The sequence below is a fragment of the Microcaecilia unicolor genome, chromosome 2 (genome assembly GCF_901765095.1).
Source record: "Microcaecilia unicolor chromosome 2, aMicUni1.1, whole genome shotgun sequence".
NCBI classification, from domain to species: Eukaryota; Metazoa; Chordata; class Amphibia; order Gymnophiona; family Siphonopidae; genus Microcaecilia; species Microcaecilia unicolor.
In genome coordinates this window covers 388,515,809-388,542,266 of record NC_044032.1, presented here as the reverse complement: position 1 = coordinate 388,542,266, position 26,458 = coordinate 388,515,809, and the positions used below count along the sequence as shown (strand labels likewise).

General features: G+C 43.4%; 1 protein-coding gene across 1 annotated transcript in view; it reads right to left on the bottom strand.

The window, feature by feature from the left end:
• CCDC158 (coiled-coil domain containing 158) overlaps window positions 1-26,458 on the bottom strand; it is a 1,152,460-nt gene that overhangs the window by 673,264 nt on the left and 452,738 nt on the right. Inside the window, exon 12 of the mRNA XM_030192135.1 lies at window positions 8,193-8,308. Within this exon, the coding sequence (XP_030047995.1) occupies window positions 8,193-8,308 (116 nt within the window). The remainder of the gene's footprint in view (window positions 1-8,192; window positions 8,309-26,458) is intronic.

Genomic DNA, 26,458 nt, shown 5'->3' with positions numbered 1-26,458 from the left:
GGTGCTCCACTCCCGACCTGTTCAGCGAGGCCCTGGGGCACCCTTGGAGCGCCGGCTCAGCCAAAATTTCCGGCGCTCCAACCCCGACCCACTCGGAGGGGACTGCAGAGCTAACCGGTGTGGCCCATACTGAGGAGGAGAAGAGTCAGGTGAGGGTGAGGAACATGCCAGTTGCCAGCAGTGATTATATCAGGCTTTCCTCTCACTACCCTGATCCTTTCCCTCTGCCGCGCCCTACCATGTGGCAAAAGGAAGTTGTGTCTGAGGGAAGGACCCTGGGGATGGCCAGAGGAAGGCCTGATGTAATCATTGCCAGCAACAGTTACAAGTTTGTAAACCTGCAGCTGAGGGGACAGAAACCGAAACCGAGGGATGAGGGGAGGAGGAAGGTATGAAGGCCATGCCCACACAGGCAGTCGGTGACTTAGATGATTGGGGAGATTAAAGTGAGGTGGGGTAGGATAGGTGTGCAGGACACATTTAAATCCTTAGAGTTAGTACACCTGTGTTAATGGAGGAAGCTTTTGACACAGCAGTGTGTGTGTGTCTCCCTCTTCTCCCAGCCAGTGTGTGTGTCTTTCTCTCCCCTAGTGGTTAGTGCAGTGGACTTTGATCCTGGGGAACTGAGTTTGATTCCCACTGCAGCTCCTTGTGACTCAGGGCAAGTCACTTAACCCTCCATTGCCCCTGGTACAAATGAGTACCTGAATATATGTGAACCGCTTTGAATGTAGTTGCAAAAACCACAGGAAGGCGGTATATCAAGTCCCATTTCCCTTTCCCAGCCATGCATCATCTCCTTTGTGTGCATGTTTGTCTCCTTCTCCCCCCAGCCATGCATCTCCTGTGTGTGTGTGTGTGTGTGTGTGTGTGTGTGTGTGTATGTCACCTTCTTCCCTAACCATTACAATATAGTACCCAACTCCATTATTATTTATACATCTCTTTAAACCACTCCAACGGTATTCTTGTATAGGATCTATCAGATATTTCTAGCTCCACCATTCAGGCTAATGTGAGCCAGGCACTTTTATGGTGGGCAGATATTCCTCATTTGATCCTGCTCTTTTCTTTACTACTTTAATTAAATTTTCAATTAAATTTTTAATTAAATTTTCAAATTTACTTAGCTTTAAAATTGTAGTCATTGTTTTTATATCTCTTCTTTTATTTCTATTGCGGAGACAATCATCCGACATGAACTCATGTTTCGCAAAAATTGCTGTCTCAAGGCATGTCTCCTCATTTAAACTAGGAAATGTCACCATGCTTTTTCCTCCGTATATGTCCGTATGGTGACATTTCCTAGGAGACATAAGTAGTAAAGAAAAAATGAGGAATATCTGCCCACCATAAAAGTGCCTGGCTCACATTAGCCTGAACGGTGGAGCTAGAAATATCTGATAGATCCTATACAAGAATACTGTTGGAGTGGTTTAAAGAGATGTATAAGTAATAATGGAGTTGGGTACTATATTGTAATGGTACAGACAACCCCCTCGTTAAAAGATATTGATACTGTTTAAATTGACCTTCTTCCCTAAGCCATGTAGTGTCTCCGCTCTCTCTCTCCCCTAGGCATGCATCTTCTCTGTGTATGTAGTCTCCCCCTCCCCCAGCCATGAAGCATAAACTCTGTCTCTCCCCCAGCCAGACATGAAGTGTATCCTCTATGTGTCTCCCCCCAGCCATCCATGAAGCGTAGCCTTTCTGTTTCTCTCTCCCTCCCCCAGTCAGACATGAAGCATATCCTCTCTGTGTGTCTTCCCCCACCCAGCCAGCCATGAAGTATCTTCTCTTTGTGTCTCCCCCCTCCAGGTCAGCCATGAAGCGTATCCTCTCTGTGTGTCTCCAGACACCCCCCAACAAGTCATGAAGTGTATCCTCTCTGTCTATCGCCCCCCCCCCCCCCCAGCCATACAGAATGTCTGTCTGTAGTCTCTCCCCCCAATCAAACAAAGCAGAGGAATAGAGGATAAATCACTAAGTTCCACACGGGGATGTCATCAAAAATATTCTTTATTAAGGCACCAGAAGAGACTCGACACGGGACCATGTTTTGGCAGAAACGTCCACCAGGGGTCAAACAATACTGTAAAAACATAAAACAATATATAATATACAAATAAAAAATACCAATCATCCAGAATCTTCTCATTCCCCCCCCCCCCCACTTCCCCACCCTGCCACCCAACATCACCCTCTCTGTCTCTCCCCTCCCCCCATATGCAGCATCTCTTCTCTCTCCCCCACTCCCAGCCTCCAGGATTTCTTCTCTATCTCTCATCTCTCCCCCCTCTATCCAAAGTTACCCCATGTCTGTCTCTCACCCACCATCCAGCACTGCCCATCTCTCTCTCTCTCTCTCCTTTCCCCACTATACAGCTTTGTCCCTCCCTCCCTTCTTCCATTGTCCCATCTCTCTCCTTTTCCTCACCACCCACTCACAAGCTCAGACACCTTCACTGGGCCATAAGAAGAAAACAAACTGAGAGCTACTGCTCCCTACCTACCCGATGCACTGCCTCCTCAATTCGGTGGCATTAAATAAATAGAAACTATGCACGGGACCATAGAGCTCTGTACGCTGCTTATGGGCACCGAAACAGGAAGTTACATCATAAGAGGACAGGACCAGCAGAGCCGGCAGTGGCGTGCAGAGCTCTATGGTCCCACACACAGTTTCTGTTTATTTGCTATTACCAAATGAAGGAAGCAACATGTCAGGTAGGTGGGGAGCAGAAGTTCTCAGTTTGTTTTTGTTGCAGCCATCAAAGGGAGAAAAGGAAGATCCTGGTTGGGCTATGGAGGCTTACCCTCCCCAAGGCTTTTATAAGGGGTGCATTTGCATGACAGGCTCGCCGGGGAAGTAGCGATTAATTGGGTTGGGGTGGCAAGGCAATTTTTGGGGTGGCATTTGCCACCCGTAGCAACACCTATGGCCACTGCACCCTGGACAGAAGATTTCAGTATTGTCTACAGCTTCTGGCTGAATATCAGGGCAGTGGACGGGTATGTACATGAGCACAAACACTACTGAAACCTTGCACCTCCCTCCCAAATGACTCAAACCAAGTCAGACAAACATGTATACACTGTGTATATGTATAAGCTTAGGTGCCTGTACTCTGGGAAAGTTTTATTAAAGATGATTTCTGCACATAAACCCCCGAATTCTATATAGTGTCACTGAAACTGTGTGCATAAATCCGGTCATATTCTGGACTTTTATGTGCAATTTAATTATATAACAAACCAATCAACGTCAATAATTGCCACTTAACAAGGAATTATTGACACAAATTGGAATTAGAATTTATGCACACAACTTGCTAGGCATATTCTGTAAAGTGGTGCACATAAATTCTAATGCACACTGCCAAAAAGGGGTGTGGCCATGGGCATGGAATGGGCGGGCCATGGGCATTCTGAAAATCTATGTGTAGGGTTATAGAATATACTGGTCCTCGTCTAACTTAGGCGCCAGTATTATACCAAGTTTTACTTGGCGTAAACGGACGCACCTAGATTTAGGTACAGGCTGTTAGGCATATTCTATAATATGCCTAGCAGCATATTCTATAAACCACGTTTAAATCTAAGTGCGGTTTACAGAATACACCTAGGTGGAAATATTTTTGGTGCAGATTTTTCAGGCGCCATATATAGAATCTAGCCCAAAATGGCTGTTTTACATACAGAAAAGACTTATAAAATTACCACCACAATGCTCAATGCCATTCTTTATGGAATCCAATTTTTTTATTTAAACCTTAGGAAATAGTGAATTTCAGCTAATTATACCAATCTTCAGGTACTTTGTACTCTAAGGCCTTGTGCCTAATTTTCAAAGGGAAAATATGCATCTATTTTGCTATTTCTAAAATTGCCATGGGAACAAAATACTCACAGATATTTTGTATATGCTTTTCTACAGACAACATTTTTATGGAAAAAAGTATGCAAAGACCTGAAACTACAGTCTACATGCATTATTTTCCAGTCCCTGCCTAAACATGCCCTGGGAGCAGGGCCATCCCTAGTACTAAGTGAACTAGGCAGTCACCTAACATGGCAGGATTGGCAATCTCTCCTACTCTCCCCTGGCCACAGTCTGGCATCTCTCCTTTCATCTCATCCCCCTCCCACAATCTGGTAAGCCTCCTTTCCTCTCTTGGCATATCATTTTAGTCGCCCTTCGCTGCACATTTTCCAATTCCACTATATCTTTCTTGAGATGCGGTGACCAGAATTGAACACAATACTCAAGGTGCGGTCGCACCATGGAGCGATATAACGGCATTATAACATCCTCACACCTGTTTTCCATACCTTTCCTAATAATACCCAACATTCTATTCGCTTTCCGAGCCGCAGCAGCACACTGAGCAGAAGGTTTCAGTGTATTATCGACGACGACACCCAGATCCCTTTCGTGGTCCGTAGCTCCTAATGTGGAACCTTGCATGACGTAGCTATAAGTCGGGTTCTTTTTTCCCACATGCATCACTTTGCACTTGCTCACATTAAACGTCATCTGCCATTTAGCTGCCCAGTCTCCCAGTCTCGTAAGGTCCTTCTGTAATTTTTCACAATCCTGTCGTGACTTAACGACTTTGAATAACTTTGTGTCATCAGCAAATTTAATTACCTCGCTAGTTACTCCCATCTCTAAATCATTTATAAATATATTAAAAAGCAGCGGTCCTAGCACAGACCCCTGAGGAACCCCACTAACTACCCTTCTCCATTGTGAATACTGCCCATTTAACCCCACTCTCTGTTTCCTATCCTTCAACCAGTTTTTAATCCACAATAGAACTTTTCCTCCTATCCCTTGACCCTCCAATTTCCTCTGTAGCCTTTCATGAGGTACCTTGTCAAACGCCTTTTGAAAATCCAGATACACAATATCAACTGGCTCCCCTTTGTCCACATGTTTGTTTACTCCTTCAAAGAATTGAAGTAAATTGGTCAGGCAAGATTTCCCCCCACAAAAGCCGTGCTGACTTGCTCTCAATAATCCATGTCATTGGATGTGCTCTGTAATTTTGTTTTTAATAATAGCCTCTACCATTTTCCCCGGCACCGACGTCAGACTCACCGGTCTATAATTTCCTGGATCTCCCATGGAACTTTTTTTTAAAAATCAGCGTTATATTGGCCACCCTCCAATCTTCCAGTAAACGCTCGATTTTAAGGATAAATTGCATATCACTAGCAGTAGCTCCGCAAGCTCATTTTTCAGTTGTATCAGTACTCTAGGATGAATACCATCTGGTCCAAGAGATTTGCTACCCTTCAGTTTGCTGAACTGCCCCACTACGTCCTCCAGGTTTACCGTGAAGTCAGTAAGTTTCTCTGTCCACTTGAAATATCATTTCCGACACCGGTATCCCACCCAAATCTTCCACAGTGAAGACCAAAGCAAAGAATTCATTCAATCTCTCCGCTATGTCTTTGTCTTCCTTGATCGCCCCTTTTACCCCTCGGTCATCCAGCGGCCCAACCGATTCTTTTGCCGTCTTCCTGCTTTTAATATACCGAAAAAAAAAATTTACTATGTTTTTTCGCCTCTAATGCTATCTATTTTTCGTAATCCCTCTTGGCCTTCTTTATCTGTGCCTTGCATTTGCTTTGACACTCCTTATGCTCCTTCTTGTTATTTTCAGATGGTTCCTTCTTCCATTTTCTGAAGGCATTACTTTTAGCCCTAATAGCTTCCTTCACCTCACTTTTCAACCATGCCGGCTGTCTTTTGGAGTTCCGTCTTTCTTTTCTAATTAGTGGAATATGTTTGGCCTGGGCCTCCAGGATGGTATTTTTGAACAGCGTCCATGCCTGTTGTACAGTTTTTACCCTCTCAGTTGTCCCCCTAAGTTTTTTTTCCACCATTCTTCTCATCTTATCATAGTCTCCTTTTTTAAAGTTAAACGCTAATGTATTTGACTTCCTGTGTGTAATTACTTCAAGGTTGATATCAAAACTGATCATATTATGATCACTGTTATCAAGCAGCCCCAGTACCATAACGTCCCTCACCAGATCATGCGCTCCACTAAGGACCAAGTCTAGAATTTTTCCTTCTCTCGTCGGCTCCTGCACCAGCTGCTCCATAAAGCTGTCCTTGATTTCATCAAGGAATTGTACCTCTCTAGCATGTCCCGATGTTACATTTACCCAGTCTATATTTGGATAATTGAAGTCACCCATTATTATCACATTGCCCATTTTGTTTGCGTCTCTGATTTCTTTTATCATTTCTGCGTCTACTTGCTCATCCTGGCGAGGCGGACGGTAGTAGACTCCTATCACCGTCCTTTTCCCTTTTATACATGGAATTTCAACCCACAATGATTCAAAGGTGTGATTTGTGTCCTGCTGAATTTGTAATCTATCTGAGTCAAGGCTCTCGTTAATATACAATGCTACCCCCTCCCCCAGTCCGGTCCACCCTATCACTACGATATACTTTGTACCCCGGTATGACAGTGTCCCACTGGTTATCCTCCTTCCACCAGGTTTCAGTAATGCCTATTATATCCAATTTTTCATTTAGTGCAATATATTCCAACTCTCCCATCTTATTTCTTAGACTCCTAGCATTTCCATATAGACATTTCAGAGTATGTTTGTTGTTCCTATTTGCATGATGCTTAGTACTGGACACTACTGATTTGCCATCTTTTGTCTGATCTTTAGTTGTATTTAAGGGCACCTGGCCTATCACGGTCTGTTGTGCAACCTCACTCTACAGAAACCCTATCTTCCCTGTTTGTGAGGTATCTTTGCAAGATACCTTATCTCGAACCATGCGCTTTTGAGCGACTGTCAGCCTTCCCCCCATTTCTAGTTTAAAAGCTGCTCTATCTCCTTTTTAAATGCTGATGCCAGCAGCCTGGTCCCACCCTGGTTAAGGTGGAACCCATCCTTTCGGAATAGGCTCCCCCTTCCCCAGAATGTTGCCCAGTTCCTAACAAATCTAAAACCCTCCTCCCTGCACCATCGTCTCATCCACGCATTGAGACTCCAGAGCTCTGCCTGTCTCTTGGGCCCTGCGCATGGAACAGGTAGCATTTCAGAAAATGCTACCCTAGAGGATCTGGATTTGAGCTTTCTACCTAAGAGCCTAAATTTGGCTTCCAGAACCTCTCTCCCACATTTTCCTATGTCATTGGTACCCACATGTACCAAGACAGCGGACTCCTTCCCAGCACTATCTAGAATCCTATCTAGGTGGCGTGTGGATGTTAGAATTTGGAAGATATTAATATAAGATGTGTTTGAAAGTAGATTTTTTTGTTGAAATGTATTGATTTATCAAATTTATAACTCACCTATATCTAAGCAGGAATACATAATGTGAGAAATGGGTAAATATATTGCTTTTTCATTTAACATAGTTGTAAAGGTAGAATATATAGTTTAGGCCCTAACTATATTTGTGTAAGCCCTTTCTAGCAGAACTCATTACATTATAGCTGTTTGAATTACTCACAAAGGAACTCTGTTAGTTTAAAGAGATAAGAAGCTGAGATAGAGAAAGGTGGGGAGGGGTAAAAAGTCTAAGTTGCTTCAGGGACAGGCCTTAGAACTAAGAGCCAGGCATGAAACTATAATTGAACATCAGCAAGTTAGTTGTGAACTAAAAACAAAGGGAGGAGGTGAAACATTCTTTGTACCAGACTGCTAAGCAGAATTCTCACAGAAGTCTGGAGATTAGAAAACGAACTAACAATAGACAAGAGGCTCAGGCTTGGACGATAGAAAGTTTAACAAAGAGGACTGTTATATGATAATTAGCAATAACGCAGTGTGGGGGGGGGGGGGGGGTAAATGTGATCGGTGTCCAATGAAAAACTTAGGTAAGACAAAGAAGAAAAGACTATATAACCTGTAAACCTTACAGAATGGTATGCCTGCTTGCTTTCAGAGACACCCATTCTTGCAAGAGTGTATTTTTTGGAAATAATAAAGAGTTGTTTCACCAATCTGATTTCTAAGTCCTTTTTTGGTATCAGTTCTCAGGTTATCTGGGAATTGTTTATAACAATAAAAATATACATAATCTTAAAACAATAAAAATCCACAGCACAATAACAAACACATTATAAATGGAAGTCCAACAAACTAATGAACTACAATAACACTAGCCTTTGCATAATTGATATAGGAAACAGATTCAGACTTACTTTTAATTGTTGGACCTGATTATTCATATTTATAGACTTTACATATTTCTCTTCACAGTTATACTCAGCTTCCGATTGATCTGACTGAGCCACAATCAAAATTTTGTCTAGGTCTTCTGCCTATGAGTGAGCATAAATCCAACAAAAAAGGATTTTTTCTTTTTTCATTTTGAAATTTATACCCCCACGTTATCTCAAACATACTCAAGTTAAATGTGAACAAATAATAAAATGACAGGCAAGGTTTACAGTACCATAAACAAAATATCAAATAAGAGCTGAGTAACACACACTTTTAATTAACAAACATTGTACAATACCCAAAAAGGCCATTTTGAATATCAGAAACTGGGAATTTTGACATGTTTTGTGGATAACTATTTTAGTTCTACACACCAGTATATATATAAAAAGCTTAAGTTCTTTCACTACAGGTCAAGATTATCTGAGTTTGCTGAGATCAGAGTTCTGCGCCATATGGCTCAACCTTTCTACCCTACCTCCCATATAAGGAGCTTCCTTACTATAAAAAAAACAAAGCATAGATTAACCACTGTCTTTCCCGCTATGCCTGCTAAAACAAGAATTATTTAAAAAAATGTTTAAGATGCTCCAGAGGAGTGGCCTAGTGGTTAGGGTGGTGGACTTTGGTCCTGGGGAACTGAGGAACTGAGTTCAATTCCCACTTCAGGCACAGGCAGCTCCTTGTGACTCTGGGCAAGTCACTTAACCCTCCATTGCCCCACGTAAGCCGCATTGAGCCTGCCATGAGTGGGAAAGCACGGGGTACAAATGTAACAACAAAAAAAAATTAAAGTGGAGAACTAACAGAACAGGGATTAACATGGGTAAATTAAGATTACCTGTAGTTAACTGCCTATCAGTAGGGACTTACAAAACTAGTATCCTACTGGTAGAAAAACAGCATAGAAGCACCTGTCTTCAAAGGTTGCACTTGATAATGCACACCTGTCAATCCTATCAAGCTTCAAAAATGTGTGCAAATCTCATCCACTATATCTTGAGCATTCTTGCAAGAGAGGCAGAAGCTGCAAATGTGCAATGCACTTTCACAAATTCTGACACCTCCTTATGCATAAAAATGCACAATCCAGTGCTATCGTAAAACTTTATATAAAAACATCCACAAAAACATGTATGTGTCTTCAAAGTCAATATCTATGTAAGTGCCACGGCATGCACATATAACTTTATGCGGGTTTCTCATTTGTATAAAGTTACAACCACTATTTGGGCAGTGGCAGTTATATAGATAATTCATATGGGTAGTGGCTGAAAATATTTCCAGCCTGACCCAAATCCTGTTCAAAATGAAAATAACTAACTTTGCCCATGTGGAAGACAATTCTATATCAGTGCGCCTATATACAGGTACCCAGAGGGTGCCTACGCTCCTTTATAGAATATTAGCAATAACCCCAAATTCTATATATCACACCTTAATTTCCTTGAGGAAATCAAAGCATATTCTACAACGCATGTAACTTAATTGGTTACCTAGCTAATCAGTGCTCTTAATTTGATGTTAATAAGCAATTATCAGTACAAATTGGAATTAAGATATACACACACAACTCGATAAGTATATTCTGTAATGTGGTGTGTGTGAATTCCAAGTCACATAATTGAAAAGGGGGCATGGTTGTGAGCGTGGAATGGGTGGGTCGTGGGCGTTTCTATAATCTATGTATATTATTATAGAATACACCTGCTCTGAACCAAATTTAGGCATCAGGATTTACGCCAAGTAAAACGTGGCCTAAACGGATGTGACCAAATTTGGTCGTGTGGAGAGACGCTCAGCATATTCTATATATCACGTAGAAATTTAAGCCTATTCTTTAAAATGTAGGCATACTTTAGACAATATGCCTAGACATAATTTTTTTATCCCATGGACTTTTCAGGCACTATATATAGAATCTAACCCTAGCTGAATATAAAGATGCCTATGCATCAAAGTACAAGCACTTATGCCAGGCATAGAGCTGGTATACATTCTTACGCCTACATGCTGGGGATATGAGTGAAACAGCATTCTACATGTAACACACGTGTGTGCCCTACCCAGGCACTACCCGTGTGTATACCTGTCTGTAAAATATACACTAAAATATATATTTATTTACGAAATAGTGCTTGGATGGATGTTCTGGTAGTTGCATGCATATATGCATGTATATGCCAGTATTCTAACCATTTATGCATGTATTCGGCGCATATTGGCACCAGATTTAAAAAACATAACCCATAGCAATTTATATGGCAAATGTTAGGTGTTTCACTGGGAAGGGGAGGGGTAAAATGTAAACAAAAGGACCAGTGCAGTCAACACTCACTCCCAACTGCATAAGTCCTTTGAATTCAGGCCACAGTTCTTAACCTATTTAGAACCAGAAGACTTTACTACTGGACTGGTTATACGCTGTTACCCACTGCATAAACACAAATAAGTGCTCTGACTTGACAAAGTCCCTGATCTTCTCCTATTAATGCATTCTCAGCTATGCTCACTTATTAAGAGCTTTGCTCCATCAGTTACCTATAGCCATGCTTCTCAATACTCTCCTGGAGACATACGTAGCCAGTTGAAATTTCAGGTTTGCAACAATGAGTTTGCATGATATAAAGTTGCAGACCATTGAAGTAATGCATGCAAATCTAATGCTCACATATTCATTATGATAATCCTGCAAAGACTAGCAAGGTGTACCTCCAGGAGAGGGATGAGAAGCTCTGAATTTCATGTATCCACTACCATTTCAATAAAGAAATATTTCCTTAGATTATTCACCCTTAAATTAGTCTTCCTCCTTTCACCCTCATCCTATGACCCCTCATTCCACAGTTTCCTTTGCATTGAAATAGGAACAAATCCTCTGCTTTTATCACTTAGAGATATTTTAATGTCTCTATCAACACTCACTCCCAACTGCATAAGTCCTTTGAATTCAGGCCACAGTTCTTAACCTATTTAGAACCAGAAGACTTTACTACTGGACTGGTTATACGCTGTTACCCACTGCATAAACACAAATAAGTGCTCTGACTTGACAAAGTCCCTGATCTTCTCCTATTAATGCATTCTCAGCTATGCTCACTTATTAAGAGCTTTGCTCCATCAGTTACCTATAGCCATGCTTCTCAATACTCTCCTGGAGACATATGTAGCCAGTTGAAATTTCAGGTTTGCAACAATGAGTTTGCATGATATAAAGTTGCAGACCATTGAAGTAATGCATGCAAATCTAATGCTCACATATTCATTATGATAATCCTGCAAAGACTAGCAAGGTGTACCTCCAGGAGAGGGATGAGAAGCTCTGAATTTCATGTATCCACTACCATTTCAATAAAGAAATATTTCCTTAGATTATTCACCCTTAAATTAGTCTTCCTCTTTTCACCCTCATCCTATGACCCCTCATTCCACAGTTTCCTTTGCATTGAAATAGGAACAAATCCTCTGCTTTTATCACTTAGAGATATTTTAATGTCTCTATCATATCTCCACTATCCTGCTATTTCTTCTGAAGGATACATATTTAGATCTCTAAATTTCTCCCCATATGTATTATGGTAAATACATCAAGTTTAGATCTTTCTGAAGTTGTGGCTTCCAGACATGCATACAGTACTCCAAAAGAGGTCTCACTAGAGACTTAAACAGATCACATCTTTTCTCCTGCTGCACCCTCCTTTCCCTGTTCACACAACAATCCATTTGGCTTTTGCTATCATTTTACTTAGCAGATTGTTCTGGGACATACACAGTTCAACCCCCTCCCCCCACCACGTTTTTGGGAGGGTATGATTGGGAATGTTAACCTTAGTATTAACTATAGAAATATATGACACTATAACCTTTTGGTGCTAGGTGATGTATAGTCCAGAGGATAATTACATTCCCTTTTATCTATAGATCCGAATCCTAATGTCCTAATACTAAACAGAACTGACACAGCACCCACAGATATTATAAAAAATAGAATATGGTTTATTTACATAGCAGCATAAACAGTGAAAGAGATACAAGGATAATGACAGTCTTATCTTTATTCACACTGAAGCAAATGCACATACACAGAACTCTAAAAGAGGCTTCTAGTTCAGGCAGTGCCTAACCCATGAACAATGACAGCACTTACAGTATACCACATGAATGAAGACAGCCCAGATGACCACTTGGTGCAGAAGTACAAGCCAAGTGTTCCTCAGACAGGTCAGTCAGATGGTGGAGCAGGGGCAGCCCTTCAGATCAGGTGGAATGCAGGGAGTTTTTTTACCAATGTCTACAGCATCTTTTTCTTAATATATAACTTTATTTACTGGCAAACATGTACAAACAAGGATGTCAACAGCACAGCCAATGATTTTACAAAAAAGCGGTTACTTACCTGTAGCAGATATTCTCCAAGGACAGCAGGGCTTATATTCTCATAAGTGGATGACACCGACCCAGTCCAGGACTTATCATTAGCTTAAGTAAAATTTTGTGGCGCGCGAGACACGCTCCAGCACTCATACACCAGTGCCTTCCCACCTCCCACAAGAGAGCAGTCTCCTCAGTTTTATACTACAGCAAAAAAAGTTAAAAAATAAGAAAGGAGACAACTCCAATGGAGGTGGGAGGGACTGTGAGAATATATAAGCACTAAGGTCCTCAGAGAATGCCTGCTACAGGTTAACTTCGCTTTCTCTGAAGACAAGAAGGGCATTAATTCTCACAAGTGGGGAATTCCTAGCATCCAGGCTCACCAAAAACAACAAACATTGGTCAATTGGGCCTCGCAACGGCGAGGACATAATGTGGATTAATCTGAAACTATATACAACCTGAATGAGAGTGCAGCCTGGAACAGAATAAAAACAGGCCTAGGAGGGTGGAGCTGGATTCTAGACCCCAAACAGATTCTGCAATAGTGTCTGCACGAACCGACTGTCACATCGGTTATCTTGCTCAAGGCAGTTGTTACACTCTGTTCCACTCCTCCAGAAGTGCAGCCTGCTTGTGCAGCGTATGGGCATTCGAGGATGCGGCGGCCATCTTGGAGATGAGCAGCTTCAGGAAGGAAGCCCATATTTGGGCGTAGGGCATCTCTTCTGATGGAGGCAGCCATCTTGGATCAGCTGCACATGTTTGAACCTAATTTCTACACTATTTAAAGCCCTGCCTCCAGTCCTTCCTTGCTTCGGCTTCTAGTGCTTAGAGGTTGTGGTCTACGTCTGTGTTCTACAGCCGGCTATCTTTGTTTCTGTGATTCCTGTGTACCAGACCCTGGATTGTTGCCTGACTACGCGCTGTGTTGCTGCCTGCCTAGACCTCGGACTGTTTCTCTGACTATTCGCTGTGCTGCTGATTCCTTGGCTCCTGGATGGTGTCTGCTCTCCCTGCCTGTTGGGTCAGTGGCCGTGCAACCCCGCCGCTTCCGGAAGTCCTGGTGGCTGCCTGCACCTGGGGGCTCAACTCTCGGGGAACGGCAGTCGCTTCCCAGGTGAAGCTAGGGGTTGTCTGGCTGCCTGACCGAGTGCAGTGTCACTCCATCTTCGCCGTGCTCAGTCGGGGCACAAGGGCTCACATTCCCAGACATAACAGCAGTAGTGTGATGTGAATGTGTGGACTGAAGACCACATTGCATCCTTGTGTTAGGTTTTCAAGGAAGTAACTAGGTTCGTGAGCCCTTGGGCCACTGCCGAGGGACGGCAGTGGCAGGCAAAACCACCCCACACCAGGAACAAGACAGAACTCAGACAGGAACAGCAAGATTTCACCTGGACTTAGCCGCCCTTCCCCAGGAGTTTAGCCCCTGGCTGCAGGCGGCCGGCAGGACTTACTGGACAGGGAAGAAACTGGAAGCTGCAAGCAGCCACTGAAACAGGGAACCAACACTGACAGACAAGAGACAGAACTGAAAGCTGCAAGCAGCCGCTAAAACAGGGAACAAACACTGACAAACAAGAGACAGAACTGAAAGCTGCAAGCAGCCACTAAAACAGGGAACAAACACTGACAAACAAGAGACAGAACTGAAAGCTGCCAGGCAGCCACTGAACAAGAAACACAGTCAAACAGAAACTAAACACAGAAATACAAACAAGAAACAAGGCAAGGAAACAAGCAATGAACCTAAGCTAAACTACACACAAACTAAGTAGAAACAAACAAGAAACTAATACAAGAAACCAGACTAGGCAGAAGTGCAACACACCCAAACATACCAGGGACCTTAGACAATGCAAAGTGAAGAGTTATGCTAGCCCTTGCTCTCAGTAAAATACAGGCCAATGGCTCATAATAAGAGCTAGGCTTCTTAAAATCAGAGATCACCTTTGACACAGTTACATTTCACTGTGGCAAGTGCTGAACTGGCAAGGGTGGGGGCAATCTACTCTATAAACAATCCTGAGATTGGCACCTGCAAGACGTCATAAGCAAGAGTTGCTATGGTTACGTAGAGATAGTGCTGGGTCAGCTGCACCCCGGGTGAGAACATCCAAAGGGGGGGCTACAGGAAGGTTTGGGAATATGTGAAGTCATTCTGATCAACTGATAAGGACTAGGAGCCCAGTTGAGACAGCTGGGGTCCATTGAAATGAATAGGGCCAAAATTGTATATAAGCAGCAGTTTGAGGAGTATTAGTTCAGACGAGACGAGACGAGACGAGAAGAAGAAGGAGATGAGAGGAGAAGACGAACAGAGAAGGGAGACTCCAGAAGGCTAGAGAGAGAGGACGTGCCATGATATGCGGTTCCATTATGTGAATGCTTAACCTACCTGTATTACCATTGGTAAGATTGTAATAAACTATCTTATTATATCTACTACATACTGGGTTCCTTTCTAATTACAAGAGTCCATACTGCCTGATGGTGTAAGCCTGTCATGAGCAGATTCAAAGTTGGGAAAGCTAGATATTTGGAGGGCATATGTAACTTTGCCCAGAGAGAGATGAGACGGGCCACTGCTTCCGCTGCTGGATTAGCAAAGGCAGATTCGGAGAAAATAAACAAAAGGCAAAGGCAGAAGCTTCCAGGTGGCTAATAAAGGCCACATACAAGGGAGTTCACCAGGTAAGGGTGCTGCTAAGTTTCAAAACTCCCAAGACAATCTGGGAGGCTGGAAGATCCGGACTGGACCGGCCTGACTTCTGGAACCTGGGAAACAGCACACAGACAATCCAATGCAGCCACCAGGTCTGGCCACCAGGTGGCGAGATGACTGAGAGCCTGAAACATGGGCACGATCGTGACACCTTGCAAATTTCTTCAATGGAGGCTGACCTCAAGTGGGCTACCAACGCAGCCATGGCTTTGACATTGTGAGCCATGACATGACCCTCTAGGGCCAGCCCAGTCTGGGCATAAGTGAAGGCAATGCAATCTGCCAGCCAATTAGAGATTGTGCATTTCCCGATGGCAACCCCCATCCTGTTAGAATCAAAAGAAATAAGAAGTTGGGCAGACTATGGGGCCTAGTCCACTCCATGTAGTAGCCCAATGCTCTCTTGCAATCCAAGGTGCTTTTGCCAGGATGGGTATGAGGTTGGGGGAAGAATGTTGGCAAGACAATTGACTGGTTCAGATGGAACTCTGACACCATTTTCAGCAGGAACTTACGGTGCGTGTGGAGGACTAATCTGTTGTGATGAAACTTAGTAAAAGATGCATCCACCACTAAGGCCTGAAGCTCCCTGACTCTACGAGCTGAAGTAACAGCCACTAAAAAAATGACCTTCCAGGTCAAGTACTTCAGTGGCTCAAAAGGAGCTTTCATCAGTTGGGTAAGAACGACGTTGAGATCTCATGACATGGGTGGAGGTTTAACGGGAGCTTTGACAAAAGCCATCCTCTCATGAAACAAACAACTAGAGACTGTCCAGAGATAGGTTTACCCTCTAACACATTGATGATAAGCACTAATTGCACTAAGGTGAACTCTTACGGAGTTGGTCTTTAGACCAGACTCTGTAGATGTAGAAGGTATTCAAGCAGGGTCTGTGTAGGGCAAGCAAGGGGATCTAGGGCTTTGCTCTCATACCACATGGCAAACCTCCTCCATTTGAAAGAATAGTGCCTCTTAGTGGAGTCTTTCCTGGAAGCCAGCAAGACTGGGAGACACCCTCCGAAAGACCTGAATTCTAGGCTCTTAACATCCAACCTGTGAGAGTCAGAGACTGGACGTCGGGATGTAGAAGAGACCCCTCATTCTGCGTGATGAGGTTTCGAAAATAGTCCAATCTCCACAGTTCTTTGGAGGATAACTCCAGAAGTAGAAGGAACAATATCTGCCACAGCCTGTATGGCACAATCAGAATCATGGTTCCACAGTCTTGCATGAGTTTCAACAAAGTTTTCCCCACTAGAAGTATAGGAGGATACAAATACAGAAGACTTGACCTCCAACTGAGAAGGAAGGCATCTGAGGCTAGTCTGCTGTGGGCCTGAAGCCTGGAATAGAACTGAGGGACCTAGTGATGATCTGAGTGGCAAAAAGATCCACCGGTAGTGCTCCATGCTCGGAATACCCATATTGAGAGACCGGTCGTGTGATTGCATTATCCTGCTCAGCCTGTCAGCCAGGGAAGTGTTTTTGCCCGCCAGATATGTGGTTCAAAGGAACATGCCATGTTGGCGAGCCCAATGCCACATTCGGACAGCCTCCTGACACAGAGGGCGTGATCCAGTGTCCCCCCTGCTTCTTGGTGTAATATATTGCAACCTGATTGTCTGTTTGGATGAACAGAATTTGATGAGATAACCAATCTCTGAAAGCCTTTAGAGCGTTCCAGATCGCCCAGAGCTCCAGGAGATTATTTGTTTCCTAGGTGGACCAAACACCTTGGGTGTGAAACCCATCCACATGAGCCCCACATCCCAGGACAGATGCATCGATCGTCAGCACCTTTGTGGCTGAGGAATTTGGAATGGAAGTCCCAGAGTCAAATTGGATCGAATGATCCACCACTGAAGGGAGCGTACAAGCTGTGGGGACATTTGGATGACATCTTGCAGGCTCCCCATGGCCTGACACCACTGAGAAGCCAGGGTCCATTGAGCTGATCTCATGTGAAGACATGTCAGGGGTGTAACATAGACTGTGGAAGCCATGTTGCCCAACAATCTCAACACCTGCCGAGCTGTGACTTGCTGAGAGGCTTGAATCTTGGAAGAGAGTGCGACAAGTAGACATTCATGAAAAGCTGATAGGATTGTACGCAGAAGTTGAGAATTGAAGCCTGGAACATCTTTCTCACAAAAGAATCCAGGGTTCTAGCTTCTCTACCTGGGGGTGCTAAGGCATAGTCTCTGGAACTCCTGGCCCTTCTGAGAGCAGATTCCACCACCATGGAATTGTGAGGCAACTGAGGCTTATCAAAACCAGGTGTACTGTGGATCCAGTACATGGTATCGATCTTCTTGGGCATGTCGCCTGGTCTGGGACATCATTAGCATAAATAGAGCACTGTGGAGCATGAGACATGCGAGAGTGCAGTCTACTCAGTTCTTTTTCTACCGCAGTGAGTAGAGGGTGTGTTTTTTTACATGTCTCCTCACTTTGCTTGGTCCAAAGACCTTATTTATGCCTTTTGGTAATTTTTTCATCCCTTTTTGTGTTCCCATTGTGGAACCCCCATTTTTATTTTTTTGCCTTTTTCCTTTATTTTCTAGTTTAATTTTTCCCAGTTTTAAGTTTCCATTCTTTTTTGTTGTCATTCAGCTGTTTTAAGCCTTGACTTCAGCCGGGACTTTTCCCTTCCTTTTTGCCATGCCTTGCTCCATTTTGAGGCACCATCGCTTCGTTTAATTTAGCCGAGGAAGTTTTTCCTTCCATGTCCTCAAAGGTTCCCAGTGGCTTTAAGCGCTGTACCCGGTGCAATCGGATGATCTCTGGAAAAGACAACCATGCTTGGTGTCTTCAGTGTCTCAGGCCCGACCATAGCCTGACTAACTGTGTTCTCTGCCTTTGTATGAAGAAGAGGACCCAGGTTTCCAGACAGGCTCAACAAGAGAGGATTTTTGGAGCAAAGTCCGGTTCCTTGACATCGGCATCAAGGTCGGAAGCATCTGCATCGACGACGAGCATCGCACTGGAATTGGTAATCATGGTTGCTGTTAGACCCTTAGACACTGGAAGCAGTGAAGCATCAACTGGGTCTCCACTTGCATTGAGGCCTCCTGCTGTGCAGGGCCCCTGGGACCGTCCGACCCCGAGGTGACGTGTGGATTCGACGTTGTCCTCGTTGGCACAGAGAAGCCTCAATGACAAGCGTTGGGTGAAGGCCAAGAAGCACTGTCATCGATCGCCCTCAACGCATGTTGCCGGGAGCTCTGGGACATCGAAGGATTCATCATCTGAGAAGTGTCAGCGCCGGGAAGACCGCTGTCCCTCCATACAGGAGGTGCATATGCGTTGCCTAGCAGCCATGAGTCAGCTCTCACATCGACAGTGCCAGTTCTGCAAAATGTGCCTCAACAGACACCTCAGTCTTTCCTGGTGTTGGCCCTTGATAAGCGCATCTGGGCCTTGCTCCCTGAGCTGCTGGATGGCCTTCTGCAATGGTGTGCATCAGCATCGGAGGTGCTTGTGCCTACCCTGCCTCCCATTGCAGCCTTGCTTGGCCCTCAGCCTGAGGTGCGGCCTCTGACACTGATGCTACATACCTGACTGCCACCCAAGCCGGCACTCCCTCAACGTAGGTGGAGGAAGTGTCACCGGAGCCGAGATGGGAAATGACTTCTTGATGCCATTCTCGAGGACATGGCTGCTCCAAGTCAAGGCAGGTTCAGTCGACACTGTCACCAGGAGGTATTGTTCGACACCGAAGAGGAGTATTCATGGGATTCAGAGGATGATCCAAGGTACATTTCCTCAGATGAGTCCTATGGAATTCTCTCTGAACCCTCCCCTCCACCTGAAAGGAATTAATGAGAATTAATGCCCTGCTTGTCCTCAGAGAAACACTACAGCTGTCCCCTGCTCCAACCACTAGCCCCATCCCCAATAAGGTTTGACGAAGTTTAACCATTCAGCACCCAACTACAGGCTACATGGGGTAATGTAGTCCTAAAGTGTTCCCATGTTAGTTGTAAAAAACGACCTACACATGTCTCCCAGTCCTGAACAGTTGCATGCTCCAGAAGTAGAAGTTGTATCATACTTGTGCACCAGAGTGAGAGCACTAGAGGTTCTGTAGAGACCCATCTGGTAAACAGAACCTTAAAGCCCAAAAGAACAGCACGCTTGAGAAAATGTTCTAACCTTATGGGGACCGGGTATGAGAAATCATAGACCTCAAAAAGGCAAACATGATCAAGACCTTACTGTACAACTGAAAAATGTGTTTGACAAAATTGTTGATTGGATGAGACAAGCGAAGTTGTCTTTAAATGTTGCAACGATAGAAATAATGTATGTAGATAGGACTCTGGACTCCTCACTACCAGAAATGTTTGAATATCAGGATGAAAAGTGATTATAAAACCCTTTGTCTATAGTTCGGAAGTTTTCCTAGATACCAATCTGACAACGCAAAAACATATAGACCATGTGATCTCTGCCTCTTTTTTTCAACTTCGCGTGTTGAGCAAGCTGAAAGGCATGGTAACACCTTTTGACGTTCAGACGATTGTACAGAGCTTGGCACTGCAAATATCGATTATTGTAACTCTCTATTTCTGGGAATTTCATCATCCCAAACCCAAGCTCAGCAGATCATCCAAAATGCAGCTGCACAACTGATCACTGGAATCCCAAGGTCTGAACATATTACTCCAACATTTAAAAAAATTACACTGGCTCCCAGTAACATACAGAGTTCAATTCAAGACTCTTGTACTGACTCATCAACGTATATTTGGGAATTTTCCAGCCTATTTTCAGAATTCCCTTCAATCATATAAACCAAAACGAGCACTAATGATCTGAGACATCCCAACATCTCTGTTTACCTCCCACTAAATCATATAATTACGCTGGGACAAAACTGTGAGCATTCTCTATTGCTGCCCTATTAATGTGGAATGCTCTACCAGATACCTGAGATCATGTGAAGATATATTCAATGATTCAAGCAGTTACTAAAAACACCTCTGTTTGTGAAAGCCTTTTTAGTTACATGAAAACTTTTCCGACCGACACATTTTTCTCCTTTTCTGGCTTTTTTTTCTCTTGGTTAGAACCAGCCTAATGATCATGTTTTAGCTTAAGATGCTTAGCGATTGTTACGTGTTCAAGACTATGTATGTGAATATTGTTACTTGCCTTGGATAAAGGCAGGCTATATATGTAGTAAATAAATAAAAATTACAGTGCCATCACACATGCCGCATCTGTGCAGAGAGTCTTCCAGTACTGGTGAACCACAGGACACATCCAAAACATGTGAGCCAGGGTGGCACGGGGCCCATAACAATGAGGGTATTCACCCCTATGGGCCAACCCCACTCAAAATGCTTGCAATGGGGCAATGTACATCCGAAAGTGAAATCTGTAACCTAATTCCCAGTGAGCCACATCAGTAGTCCGTGCTTTCAAGGCCCACAAGTAGCTAGTCAAATGTTCAGTTCCTATTTCTATCTGCAAGTCTCTACTCCATGCACAGGCACACATTGCATAGTCCACCTCTTCTACTACTACTACTATTTATCATTTCTGTGCCATCTTGTAGATGTTTGTGATGAAACCTCAACGGCACCACCAACTAGGCATCCAGACAATAAAGTTCCATCAAGGTCTTGTGAATGGTGAAAGTCAATTAAGCTGCAGGCAGTAGTGCTACATAGTGTTGCAGCTGCATGTTCATGAAAGTGTCAATAGAACTGAAAGCATGCTGTGCTCATATATCTACCCAGCTCTGTAAGGTGCCCTCATCTGTCAACACCTGATACAAGCCACTCAATGCTGAAAATGACCAGGTAGGAATGCCCCATTGCCCTGTGTGGGGAGCAATGGAGTCGTATGTAAAAAGCACTCCATATTTCCAACTAAGCGAGTGCCAAGTGGTGCATAGCAGCTTGTACAATAACAAAAAAAAGTCTGTAAACTTGTCATCCTTGGCAATGCAGGGGCATGGAGCAAGAAACTAAAATGATATGGCTTCCTTAACATAGTCTCCAAACAGGTATACAAGAAATGACATGTGCCCCCGTACCAGTCACCAATATGTCGCATGTGAATGGCCAGTACCATCAAGCACAGGTTGAGCAGCAAGTTCAATCCACCTCTCTCTTTAGGGAGGCAAACTTGACAGAAGGGAAGTCTTGGCTTCTTACTCTGCCAGATGAACGCCCGCAGTAGGCACACCAGATGGCGCTCAGTAAAGCTAGTCTAGCCCAACGGAAGCATTTGAAAATAATAAAGCCATTAGGGCACCACCAGAATGTTATACAGAGCTATACGGCCCACTAAGGACAGTGGGAAATTCTGCCAAGACTTGACTGGTTTGTGTAGACTGTAAGAGGGGAGCAATAATTGGGTTAGATTGTATGGTATTAATGATCCCCAAATATTGAATACTGGTGGGCACCCACTGCAGAGCAAAGGGTCCTCCCATCTGTGAAGCAAGAAAAGGTTAAAGCCACTAATGTATGGGTGTTTAGGGGAAACCCAGAGTGAAAACCATATTTATCCTCTGCACTCAAAGTATGTTGACGGGACGCCTGTAGATTTGCTCCAACTAGCAGCAAGTCATCTGCATGTGCCAAAACCTTAGTAGTGGAACTGGCCACCTGAAAACCTGCAATCTGATCATCCTATGCAAGTGCGTATAAAAGGCTCTAAAGAGAGAAGGAAAAGCAGAGGCAAGAGAAGGCAACCCTGCCTCATACCCCGCTGGATTGTAAAAGGAGATGTACAGAACCCATTAATTAGATGCCTGGGGATCATGATATAGAACAGTAAGGCCATCCATAAATCAACCATCAAGCCCCATAAAACCCAGTGTTTGAAACAGGAAAGGCCAGCTCACTGTCAAAAGCCTTGGCTCACAAGCATACCCGGTATTCTATTACTCTGGCAGTGTGCCATGGCCACTAGAGCATATACCACAGAATAACGCCCATGGATAAAACCTGCCTGCTCCTCACCTATGAGCTGGGGAAGACAAACCACTAAGTGCTCCGCCAGCACCTGGGCAAAGATTTTTAGAATGACATTAAGAAGGGAGATAGGAGGATAAGACTCCAGAGAGGACGGTGGCTTGCCCAGTTTGGATATTAACATAATCAGAGATGAGTTTGCCCAAGCTGGAAATGCCCCCTGGGCTACCAATGCAGAATAATATGCCGCCAGAGGCTCCAAAAAATGAGTGCTTAACAATTTGTAGTATTCCAGGGAGTAGCCATCAAGGGCCGGGGCAGTGCAAAGCTTCAAAGCTTGGATGGTCTTTTGGAGTTCTTTACCATTCATGGGAGCATTGAGCGTCTGCAAACATAGCTGGCGTAAAATGCACCAGCCCCATATCCGCTAAGTAGTCATTTATAAGGGAAGGCTGGGATCACAGAGGTATACAGACTTTTGAAATGAATATAAAATGCTCGCCCTATCTGATCCACTTGATTTGTAGTTTCACCAGTGAGGGGAGCTACTGCACAAATGTAATGTGAACTGAACCACATTTCTGTGACCTGCGAAAGCAGCCAACCAGGCTTATTGCCAAAACAAAAAAAACTTGCATTTATGATAAAATAGACTGCAATTCGTACGTTTGTGAAGAAATGTATTAAAAGCAGCCTGTGTGGTCAAAGTAGGCCTCTTTCTGCAACGCAGTGGGTTGCCACAGGTAGGCATGCTTGGTCACTTTCAATTCCCGCTTCAATAAAACCACACTACGAGCAATATCATGTGTATGCGCAATAGTACAGGAAAGAATAGTTCCTCTGAGAACAGCTTTAAAAGTGTCCCAAAATAACAACAGGTCAGAAGTCTGCTGCTGTTTTAAGTGTACATAATCTGTCCATTTCTTTACTAAATACTGCTGAAAATGAGGATCATCATACAAGTAGGCTGGGGAGCATCATCTGCCACCACCAGAGCCCTCCATAGAGACCTCTATGTCCACCCAAATTAATGCATGGTCAGACACCGCAGTAAGGTCAATCTCAGCATGTCACCTGCAAGAAAAAAGACCAGGACATATGGATATAATCAATACAAGAAAAGGTCCTGTGCACCCGAGACATGTGAATGTAATCGTGCTTGGCAGGGTGGAGCAACGTCACGGGTCCACAAGATCCAACGCCATACATAGGGACCCACAGTCCCTACCATCAACGAGGACCAATCTAAAGTTAGGTCTCACACCTGATTAAGGTCACCAGCCACAGAAGAGGAAGATAGTCATGAGCCAGGACAAGTTGCACTAGACCAGTGATTTTCAACATTTTTCAACTCATGGGACACAGACAAGGAGCTAAAATTGTCAAGGCACACCATCAGTTTTAAGTGTTTGAAGCCTGATATCTACTAAACAATTAAAGCTGACAAATTACCTGAAAGAATCCTTTAAGAAGAAGCATTCTTTGACAAATAAAAAATATATATATTTTGGATGTTCATCTTCCTCTGAGTTACTACACCATTTAACAGTGTGCCCTGCAAAGGCTATCTTCGTAGCCATGCTAGGTCAGGCCAGTTGAATGGCATTAATCAAGAGAAATGCCTGAAACTGAGATTGCTGCAGTTATAAACCATTTGAGTTTCACAGTGTAAAAAAATACCCCTAAAACTTCTCTGATTTAAACAATTTGATCAAACATATTTTGTACAATTGTCTTTTCCTTCTTTCCAATATTTTGCCAAATGTAATAATAATTGGTAAATTTTAAAATGTTATTTTTAACTCACACTGCCCCCCCAAGTTATATAAACTTAACCACTTTAACATTTAGCACAATGCATGCACAAATATAGAAAAAGTATGTTATGAAAATCTGTGTCCAATTTTAAGAACTATGTATATTTAAATCAAATATGCACAAAATAAAGCTGCTATGGTAGGCCTTTCCCTACTACATACAAAAAGATATCTGCTCTATGGTTCCAAAAATAATTCATTACTAGAACACACTTTAAAAAAAAGGACAAAAAATTATCTGGCAAATCTAAAAGTCTGCTAATTCCACTATTCTCTTGCCTTGAGTGAATGTATGGAGCCTGTAACAAGGCACAGGGCCTAAGCTTCCATCCACTGCAGGCTAGATACAATCTGGGACTCTTTTGTCAAATTACATCAGATAGGCTTGCAACCTCCAACCCTCAGTCTCACAAATTTATATCTTAAATAAAACAATCAAAGATGCTCACTGTTAAATAAGTCACATTTCTTAAAAATATATATTTTGTGCATTTTAACATGGGCCACGGGCCATGGGTCAAAGGGCCATCCTGACTTACGGTTTGTCTGATGATCCACAGAACAGAACAGAATACTGTGTCTCCTTGGAAAAATGGCAGTGAAGGCAAGAAGAGATGAAAGCTGGATCTGGGTATGGCATCTCTCCCATCCAGCTCCTCACTTGCTCCCTGGGTCCTCTAACAGCTGCAGTGGGTCGCCGCAAAGGCAGCGCTGAAAGCTGCCTCTCTGGCTAGCGGGACCTTTCCTCTGCCATGTCCTGCCGCTCTGATGCAACTTCCTGAAAGTTGCCTCTGCAGTGACCCAACACAGCTTTTGGAGGAGCCCACAGGCAGGTGAGGAGCTGGGGGGAGAGGGGTGAAGATGTTGGACTCCGGCAAAGGCAGGAGAGATGTCCAGAAATAAGCAGTGGATTTTGAATGATCCTCCCCCAAACTTCCACAGCACAGTAGTTGAAAATCACAGTCTTAAAGCATTAAGAGCTTCAACTGAACCCCCAACATACTTCTATAAGTACAATGAACAGCTGTACCCAGGTTAATAAAAAAAAATTTCAGACCTTGCAGACTTTTCATAACACCTGCAATTTATTTTATATTTACATGCTAGTTGTCTTTCCTTCGAATAACTGTCTTACATTAAACCCAGTAACCCTCCCCCCCCACTCTGTAAAGTTGTTTGTTATGGATTATGTGCCTGCCTCTTTGAGACTAACAGAGTACTTTGGATATCCTGTTATACCAATCTGTTTTGCTCCAGTGGATCAGGACCCAGAATCCTGATTTTCCAAACTAAGGGAGAACTTATTCTTATAAATCTATGCCCCTTATACCTGTAGGTTTCCCTGAACCTACCTCCTGCTAAACATATTCTGCCAAAGGGTGCTCAAAGGAGACTCAGGGGATACATGTAGGGCTGTAGAAAATAAACCCAAATAGCAAATAAAGTGAGGCAGGCTTTGAATGATTTTCAGAAGACTATGTTGGAGTAGACCTAGCTAAACTAACAATATACAAACTGATAGGGCCAGATGAGATACATTTGTGTGTATGAAGGAACACTGGAAGTTCTGGCAGCTCTGCTACTGACCTTTTCAATGCCTCTTTAGAGTTGGGAGTGGTTCTTGAGCTGGAGATGGACAGATGTGGTTCCTTTCCACAAAAGTGGATGTAAGAAGGCGGATGAGAACTACAAGCTGGTAAGTCTAACCTTAGTGGAAACACTGCTAAAATGGAATACAGTACAGTCTCTGGAATCCAGTGAACTACAGAATCTGAGTCAGCATGGTTTTACTAGCAGTAGACCTTGTTAGATCAATATATTTGACGGTGACCAAAAGAACTGTATCGGGGAAGAGTGCTAGATATGGTTTCAAATTTTAACAAGGCCCTTCACATGGTTCTGCATAGGCAACTTCTATACTGTTTGCTTAGCTCTTTTTTGTCATCCTCTTTGTAACACCAATTGTATCTTTACCCTAGAATGGTGATGCCATAACAGATCTCTGTAAGCCACATTGAGCCTGCAAATAGGTGGGAAAATGTGGGATACAAGTGCAATAAATAAAAATAAATAAATACATAAACTTAAATTCCTAGAAAATAATTGAATGGGAAACAACAAAGAGTAGTGGTAAATGAAATTCACTCTGAGAACAGGGGCATTGCAAATGATGTGCAGCAGGAATCCACTCATGGTTTGTTCTTTTTAACATTTTGTAAATGAAAGTCGTTCAGGAAATGTTTGCCTTTTTGCAGATAAAACCAAGATATGCATCAGGGTAGACCCCCCTGGGAGGCGTGGATAACATGAGGAATGGTCTACAATACTGCAGATAAGATTTAATGTTAAACAATGTAGGGTTATGCATTGTGGCTGCAAAAACCCAAGGG